The 9,742-nt window shown below is 36.3% G+C and overlaps 1 protein-coding gene across 1 annotated transcript in view; it reads left to right on the plus strand.

The window, feature by feature from the left end:
- Positions 1 to 9,647: 9,647 nt before the first annotated feature.
- Positions 9,648 to 9,742, plus strand: part of LOC104913045 (WW domain-containing oxidoreductase-like) — a 26,421-nt gene continuing 26,326 nt past the window's right edge. The window contains exon 1 of the mRNA XM_031555412.1: positions 9,648 to 9,682. Within this exon, the coding sequence (XP_031411272.1) occupies positions 9,648 to 9,682 (35 nt within the window). The remainder of the gene's footprint in view (positions 9,683 to 9,742) is intronic.

Below are 9,742 nucleotides of genomic sequence, written 5' to 3' on the forward strand. Positions count from 1 at the left end.
TTCCTTACTAAGCTAATTTTCCTTTAATTGTCATAATTAGAAAAGGGCTTTGATCACAAATTCAGACTTGCTCAGAGATCAGAAACTAAACAAGTTGTACTTGGATCTTGGGGATTAGTGTGCATCCCTGAGATATAAATGGCAGAGTGTGTTTCTTTCTCCCAGCTCTCACAGGCAGTGTGAGAGCTCTGACTTGCAAGGCCTTACTCTGAGACTGCTATAATTTCATTAGCCAAAAATGTAATTACATTATGAGAAGAAACAGCAGTCTCAGATTTCATGACCTCCTCTGTTTTCTCCCTAGTGTGTCTTAATCTAGATAGGTCTAGATTTAGTTTTGGGTTTATTTATATGTTTAAAAAATAACATGATCTTTTGCAGCCGTGAACTGGGTATGATGAAGAAAACAAATTGAGATAACTCAGTAGTTTAATGTTGGTGCTACTTTCCTTTATCTATTGTTTGTTTGTTTTGACTACAGCTTGGCCGTTGTGTTTGTAACAATTGCAGTAAGGAGAATTAGCAAGAACACGAGATCAGAAAATAATTATACTTCTCATTGTTATGAGAGATAATTGATTAGTTGCAGTTAATTAGTGTGTTTCTTGCGTTGTAACTATTCCACCCCATGGAAGAGCCTCATGGGGCTGTGCACACACTACCACCAGTGTCAGGTCTCCATGTGATATTGAAGCAGTATGTTGCAGAGGCTTTCTTCTTTCCCATTAACGGTTTTAAAGTCTTTTATTTACTTTTAATTGAATATCATTTTACAATGAAATACATAAGCATTTACTTTCGTTGCCGTGTCATTACATATTTTAAATTTCATGAAATAAATGATGTTATAAATATAAATTCCTCAACCTCTGTTGCAGGTGGATAATGTTAGGATTTGCTTGCGTGTCCAAAATGTGTTAAAAGAATTTGTCTGTGAGCTAGTGTTTGGGCATCAGTCTGGCAGGATGACTGTACTTCTTGATACTGTCTGAACAGCTGGTTTACAGATGACATTTGGCTCAGATTTGGAAGATTTCAGATCATCTATAATTTATACTGAATTCTCTGGGAATTAATCTTGATTGGAAAATGTTCTTGAAAGCAGTTACAGGTTACTGTGAGCCAATTTCTAACACCATCATCATACAGAATGACTCTCCTTCTCCAGTGCCACTATCTGAAATTGAGATTCCGACATCAATTTTTTTGTAAATATGCCTATCTGTCTATAGTAACTGTATAAATATCTATATGCATCCTATGATTTTAGATCACTTTATTTAAAAATATGCAAACAAATATAAAATTTTAAATATATTTGTTATATATGTTAGTGTAGTTTATATTGTTTTGAGGGAAAAAAAGTCCTGTTTGCATTCTAGATTAAAAAAAAATAAAAATCAGAGATTAGATAGTGCCAGCGCTCCCACTTCTGTTAATTATTAATGAAAAGTACTATGCAAATACCAAAGCAAAAAAAGTTTAAGTGTTTTCTCCCTACCCTGCAGCTAGACTGGCAGTGGCTGTTGTTGCCTGCCACTTACAGGCAGATTCATTTGGCTCAGTACTTGCTTTGGAGTCCTCCCATGGTGACCTGGACATTTGTTGTTTGATGCTATCTGGATTTATTTCCATACCTGTGCCATGACATAATGCCTGACCTGAAAGACAACTTATATAAAAAGCAATGTTTTTGGCTTCCTGCGTGGATTATTACTTGTGTGTTTTCAAGAGCAGCGTTATCAGCTCCACATTCCAGCCTAAATATTATTTTTATTTACTGAATGTAATCTGCCACTTTTTCCCCAGTGTTTCAGCTGGAGCAGATACGCTTGGTTACAGACATCAGACTCCATTATTTTATTGAAACTTTTTAAATGCTTGCTTATTTCTGCTCATCACAAACTACTGCATTTGAGATAACAGCTGGGTGAATAAGTGAGCTCTGGGCTGCAGCCTGTCAGGTAGAGAAGCTCTCAATTCAGGCTGTGCTCTTTGCTTGTTTGATGAAGAACACGATGAGTCTTGATTTTAATTTTTAATTCATCTCACCTGATGAGAAAATAGAGATATTTTGGGTCTTCTTTATTTTTCAAAATTGAATAAAAAGGCCTGAGTTCTTCTATACCCACCTACAGTGGCAGGATTCATTAATCTATTAAAAAATATTTTCGTTTCATCTCCAGAACAATGCATTGACTTGCAAGTGTGGACTTAAGTGTGTGCGCCAGTGCTGTGACTGCACCATTGTAATGAAGATGAAATGACTGTAATTATGACCTTTCTGTGCCTTTGTCTATACCATGCCCTTCTCTTTAACTGAACACCTTTCAAATGAACATGTTCTGAACTCTTGAACTGTTCATTCTGTTCACTGAGCTTATTGCTCAATCTGCAGTTTATCATTATGTGTCTCCAAAGACTTTGTGTTTCCTTATATTTGACATCTAGATGGAATTTTTCATAACCCTTTACTAGTCATAAATTGGATTGTTAGGGGATTAAGTTAATCTTGTTTCTTTATAGTAGCCTCAGATTTTTAAAGCCCTAATTTAGAGGAGTTTCTTTATTTGTTACTCTCCAATCTGCAAGAATGGAAAAAACCTCTGTACTGTAGGATTCTGTATTGCTGAAATTATTTACTTCTGCTCATTTTGAAGTGAATTGTACCTAGGAGGTACACTTGAAAAGTTGTTTTGTCATGTTTTTCCCATATTACTATTTCTTCCTTTCTATCTAAATAGAGCTTCTGAAAATGACCCAAAGCAGTGCATCATCAGATAAGGAATGTATTGGTGAATAGGTTGTAGAAGAGTATGTACTTTTCTTGTTCCATTGGGAAGAGAAATAGGAAAAAATGACTTACAACTTGCAGAAAATGGTTATGGTGTGTTAGTCACATCTTAGTTTTTCCTTTCCCTATCATGAAGTAAAACTCCCAACAATTTGTGTACTTCTTATTAACCAATTAACATCTTGTTTTAAAAAGGGAAGGTAGGAGACATAGCACCAGTGCTTTGAAGTTTTTTCTTGTCTAGTTGTAATGTAACTGGAAATTTTTTTTTTTTCTTATATTTAATAAGTCAAAAGAAGTTTTAGCGAGAGAAATAAAATTGTATGGTTTAAACTGTGATAATTAAAATATAAAATAATTGAAACAGAATATAATAATAGCAGAATATAATGAATATAATGAGTTGATTTTCAATAAGTTGGTGCAGGCAAACTCCTCAAAATGCCTTCAGTAGTAAAATATTAGTTAGTTCTGGTGTTAAAGCCACTTTAAAAGATGTAGAAAGCAAAACGCAAGGCATAACTTATGATGAAATTATGTATTACTTAAATGTAATGCTTATTCTTAGGCAACACACATTCATTTATTAAAAAAAATAAACATTTTTAGTCTTCTTTCTCCAAAAGTCCAGGATTGTCAAACTGGTTATAGGAGATGTAAAATCTTGAGGACTTCCTTGACCTCATTTATGACCTCTCTGTCCCTAAACTCCATCAATGACTTGAACTCTGACACTGAGAATGGTGAGATGCAATTCTTCATCCCAGTGTCATAAAACTCCACAGACTACTGTGAGCATTTCATTATTTCTTTTCATTCAAGTGTAGTTAATGTCAGCTAGTGTTGTAAACAAAGGATGAGACTTTCAGTGAAACATTTGGAACAATTTTAGTTATATTTGACCATTGTTCTGTTTATTTTTTTCCGGTTTATTGATTTATTTATGGATTATTTCTGTTTTTCCCACATTAATGCAAAAAATTTTAAATATAAGTTGTTCAACTCGACATCACAAAGATTAACATTTCAATAATGCATCATTACTAAGAAAAAAATTTAAAAGCATAGGATTGCTTTAGGAAATCTGTGAATCAGAGAACAAAAGAAGTCCAACTAGTTGAAGAAAATGTCCCATGTATATCAGAAGCCATTTCTGCCTCTGTTTTAGGCTGGTACTTCCAACAAGGAACTGTGCAGGGAGATGACCATGGCACTTTGTCTTCCTGCCTGTTTGATGCTCTGTTAAGGTACAGAGAGATATTACTTGCTGATATGTTATATACTTCATTTTTAAATGATCATAAATTTTTGCCAGCACTTAATAAGGGTAGGTTTACTGTGTGGAGGATAAGTGAATATACCAAACCTGTAGAACAGGTTATGGAAGAGGAAATATTACTGTACAAAGGAGGACTGAAAACAGTAGAATTGCTTATCTGTGAAGAGCCAGCAGGTTGGGATATTAACATGATTTCCAAAACAATAAATGGTGGAGAGACTATAGTTTGAAATCTTTGGTCTATATTTTTACCTGTGTCTAAAATTGAGAAATGCAGATTTAAAGATGTTAACTGGAAAAAAAGCCCAAAAGATCTATTTGATTTTGAATTTCTTGGCATAGATAAGGCCAAGCATTCAGAAAAATTATAAGTAAATTACTTATAACAAAGATATGCCAAACAATACATATAAGAGCGTCTTTTTGATGAATAGTTCTTTAGCTGAATATTACAAGAGTCGTAGAGCTTCAAGAACTGGCTACCTGCAGAGAAAATACTATTTACAGTACAATAGGTCACTGGTTGAATCCTTCCGAGTAGCCCAATCCGTACCTGTTTTTGTTTATTTGCATGGGAGAATCAACTCTTTTGTCAATAATATTGAGACTTTTTTCTATTTTTTATATTTTATTTTCTTTCATAACCAGACTGAGAGGTTGATGTTCGCTGTGATCTGGCCAGTAGTGGGGTGCCAGCCTAGCACCACTCCCAGGGCTACCTGTTGCAGGATTGGGAGCGAGCCCTGGGAACTGCTATTGACCTTCCTTTTTGGGGGGCAGCAAGGCCCTCCATGTGAAAAAAGAAAACGAGAGAGGAAAATAGTGCAGTGCGGAGAGGAGTAACTAGCTCAAACTGCATGGTCTGAGTTACTCTGCAGGTCACTTCAGATGGTTGCAAAGAGCCCCTTTGGGCCTTAACAGCTATAAATTTGGAAGTGTGGTACAGGCTTCCCAGCATTGCATTTTCATTCTGACCTGATGGGGTGAAGTATCCATACCCATTCACTGCTCCCTATCAGCCTGGGCCTGACTGGCTTCTAAGCTGTGAAAGGCTGACTGCTAGGAACTGGGCTGAGAGCACAGCTCATTTCATGGAAGCCAAATTATAGCTGCTGTATGATAATTACTTTTGGCCACTAACCTCTCGTAGTATATTCAAGCTAATAACGTGGAGGATGAGGTCTTTGTCTGGCCCCATGAGCTGCGTGCTCTGTTTGTTCATTTTTATTATATTGAAATGATGGATTTAGGCAGAATGTTCATTCCTTACAGTGTCCTCTTGTTTCCAGTTACCGAAAAGCTCCAATTGCTACAGGTGCATTCTTGTGATTTGTTGGTTTTTTTTTGTATTTTCTTGGCTCTGCTAAAGATCATTCTATCAGCTTGGTCCCCTGCTGTTACTCATTTCTCAGCTAGGATCCAGAGTTTCACCTCTGAATGTCCTGGTGGTCATTCTGTCACATTCTGTTTCGCTGGTGTTTAAACAATGCTTTAACAGTTTGAACAGAAGGTTTTTTTCAGAGAGGGAAGGGTTTTGCTCTTTAAATATATCAATCCCATATGTGAAATTGTATATAGTGCCAAAATCACATCTACACAGTCTACAAAGACTAACTTTCTGGAAGCTGTGGGAATGATGTCTTTAATGCCATCCAGAAATGCTGTTCAAATGAGAAATCTGTCACTCAAATTGTTAGCATTTTTCTGCCACTTTGTGCCACTGGAATTGGCACAAAATAAGTAGAAGTTGGAGCTCAGGATCCCATTAAGAAGTTTTGATGTGTTTAAGCCTTGCATTGCCTGTTGGGTTGACTTCAGTTCTGAAAAAAAAACAAAAAAGTAATGATTAGAGGCATTATTCAGGAAAAAGCTGGTTGCTGACTGTTGCTTTGATGTTTACAGCCCTTGTCTGCAGATAAAATCTGTGTCGCTGAGGCATTGGCTTGGTTTGCCTGTCATGAAACATGGTGAGGGTAGGGACTCTCCTGGTGGTCTGACAGCTCACAGTCTATTATATATTTTTTTCAACCGAATTATTTTGTGTAATAACTATAATGTTAATGGAACTATACGTTATGGTTGAGTTAAGATTTGTCAGTTTGAAAATAAACATCTTGGCTTCATTTCGACATTTGCCTTTCAGCATCAGTCCGTTAACCTGTCACACACTATAATTTCATTAAAACCATCATTTAATTGTAAGTTAATGCACAGCTATCTTTTATAGAAGAGCTCTGCGTACTGCCTGAATAATTTAAATACAAATTTTCAACTGATATGATTCAAATAATAAGAAACAGCAAGCGCCCTCTAAGCCCCTGTTCATGAATTCAGTACTGAAACATAAAATGCAACAGCCACATTACTGTGCCCCTATAACAAGGAGACAGATTTTCATATTGTAATAAAAGGAAAGAATAACGACCTAGGTGTAAATGTATATGTCTCATACCTATAGCATTGAGATGTACTTCCTTTGTAATTGGGAGAAGGGTTCTGTTGTTAAAAGAAGGAAAATGCAGACAGTGTAAGCTCTATACAGCTGAAGAAAGAATTAAAACCTACATGCTGATAGCTTTAGTGCTAGTCACAAGTAGACATGTACGTTACATGTGAGATATATAAAGCTTATTTCAAAATAAATTCTGGGTAGCATTCAACTTGATTGAATCTTTGGAAGCTGTGTTAATATATTTGTTCAACTTACTTGCGCTCAAAAGATTTTAAACAGAATATCACTTTTTAATGTTATTCATGATAATGTAATTCCTGCCTTTAATCTTTTCAGGGTTTCACATTAAGTCATGATATGCAGTTCAGGGGAATGTGAATCATCCATTAATCATAGTATCTGTACTTCTGTGTGTCTATGTTTGTCCATCTCTTAAATCAATCACTTGGCAGCGGCAGAGATCTGAGGACTGTCCTAGAGGTTTGGATGTAGAGGCCTTACTTATTAAACTTGTTTTCTGCAAGGGTATGTCTGGATTTATGTGATGTGTAGTATGCTGAAAAGAAAGTGATAGAAATATTAGCATAATCACCAAATATGATCCTTTTAGTATTTCTGCTGGAAACATAGGCGTGGATAAGTATATTGAATGATGACATATGCTTAGTAGCATAATTAACTGAAAACACCTGGGCTAATAAAAAAAAGCACAACATGAGTCAAAATGATCTAGATAAATATTCTATTGTAATTAAAATTTTTCTATGAATTTGCATTTACCGAGGGACTGAATTAAGGTTTCATAAACAATCTAGATTTGATATTTTCTAAAGTTGAAGGGGTTTATTTTATTCTGTTATTATTTAATGGATGCTGGGAAGATGTAGGAAAGGGCTGAAAACCTTACAAAGTTGTTAGTAGATTTTGGATCCTTCCCTTTGAAGTACTAACGCTATCCTTTGAGCTGAGCTAATCACTTCTAACATGGATTGCTTCGTTCTCAGCGTATCACTGAAGAGTGATTAGTGACATATTGAAATTTATTTTGTAAATATTTGTGAAATTAGAATGGCACTGAAAGTGATTTGTGTTTTCTATCCAGATTTTGAAATAGAGTGATGTTCCCTATCCCTTTTTATTTCTTTTTCCCCCCCAAGGTCTGACTTTTTTTTCCTAGGACCCCTCTGAGCTTTCTCATCTTTTATCCCATCCTCTCTCAACTCCTATTTTCCATCCCTTTCAGTTTCAGTCTTTTACAGACTTTGTTCCACTCTTCTTTCCCATTAAACTTTGTTCTGCTTTTCTTTTATTTGACCTCTTCCTTGGCCTAGCCACAGCTCTAATTTCCTGCATTTGATATTAGAGTAGTGGGAGAGGGCTTTCCCATACCTGCCGTGCAGTCACTAAGAAGAAAACTTCATCATGTAGCTAGATGTTTTGTTCCTGCAAATCTAGATTGCAATTGGCTGATTGCTGAGGTCCCTCTACCTTAGGGACTTGAAATTTCTCAGAAAGGACTTGTACAAATATTTTTAAACTTCTGAAAATAATGTATTTTTCCCTGGTTGGCTCTTTGGAAATTATGAAAGCATATTGCTGAAACTTTCCCACATAAGTTGTGCCCCATGGGCAGCTGTAGTAGGAAACTTCAGTGAGAAAAACTAGAGCTTGCAAAAGTTACGAGCATCTATTCTGAAACCTTGAATGGGAAATGTCAAACATGCTGAAATGGAGACTTGTCTCACCATCATCGCCATAAGTCACAACTTTTAATTCCAGAGATGGATATAAATTATACTATCATATCTTCAGTCCTGCAAGTCTTGTTTTTGGTTACCGACTGTGAAAATATTTGTGCACATGCCCTGTTACTTTTCTGAGAGAATAGCTGAATAGCCTGGCCACGGCACTGAGCTTCCCCTCCAGCTGGCTCTGCTCTGAGCACTGTGCACCAGAAGTTCTTCAGAGGTCTCTTCTGAGTGCAGCTTTTTGTGATGCTGTGAGTATGGCATTTACAAACATGCTAAATGGTCTATCGTGTTACTGCCTGTGGCAACACCAATTGCAGGTTGACTTCAACTGCTTATTTAGATCATCCTCCAAAGGATGCTGCTCCTATGCTAAATCAATGTACTTATGAAATATTATTTTTCCCAGTTAATTGCACCTCACAGATATTGCTTAATTACAGGCAGCTTAGTGCAGTCATCATCCAACTATGCTGGCCCAAATGGTACAATATTTCTTAAAAGCATTCACTTCCTGACTGGGGGCAAGTAGTGGTGAGTCAGCAGTGACAGATATCTTCTCCTGGGAGATCAGGATAACACCTGTAAGAAGCAATGCAGTGTTTAAAGAGAAGTGCAGGTTGCACTAACCAAACGTATCTTTTCATGATTAAATATGTATTATATTAATTTTAGCCTCAAAAGAAGCGTTCCACATCTTTGAATTTAATTGCAATAAATTGAAATATCAGTTGTGGAAACCCTTGCTATTGGATTTAAAATAACCATCTATTTTAGATAATTTGGGATTAGCTGAAGGCTACATTTACAGATACTGTCTGTGACCTTAATTGAGTCAGTTTTGCCAGGATAAAATTATGTTGTTATTTACTTAGGTTCTCTTAGTGCTGTTAAGAACAGTTCAAAGATGCTTAGTGAACCTGAGCTCCATCGCTTATGTTCAGTTTCAGAAAAGATTTATAAATAGACCAGCAAATCCTAGCCTGTATGCAAGAGAGTTCAGGATATAAGATGCTAGATAAATTCACTGTGTCTCCCAGTGAAGAAATCTGCAATGCTGCTTTTAGTTCCAGATTCTGGGGAACTTTCCCAGTTGGCTTTTTCTGAAAGGTCAGCTGCCTTCTCAGGATCAGCTGTCAGCTGAACCTACACATTCTGTAGTCCTGTTCCACACTTAAAGAACAGCGCTCATCTCTGATATATTTCTAAAACCTGACAAAGTAGATTGTTTGAACTTCCAGTTTTTGGGTTTTTTTTAATTTTGTTTTTTCTCTTGTTACGTATATTACAACATTTTGATTTGTTCTTCACTTTCTTGTCATATTCAGTATGCGATACGAATTTTAGAAAGTGTCTTGATTTTCAGGAAGCGCCATGGCACAACGCCGTCGTGCTGTAGGGAAGATGCTGTATGTGACCACTCAGTGCTGTGTGTGATTGCTTGCATTGGCTCTGAGCCAGTCTTTTTT

Source organism: Meleagris gallopavo, chromosome 13, assembly GCF_000146605.3.
Source record: "Meleagris gallopavo isolate NT-WF06-2002-E0010 breed Aviagen turkey brand Nicholas breeding stock chromosome 13, Turkey_5.1, whole genome shotgun sequence".
Lineage (NCBI taxonomy): Eukaryota > Metazoa > Chordata > Aves > Galliformes > Phasianidae > Meleagris > Meleagris gallopavo.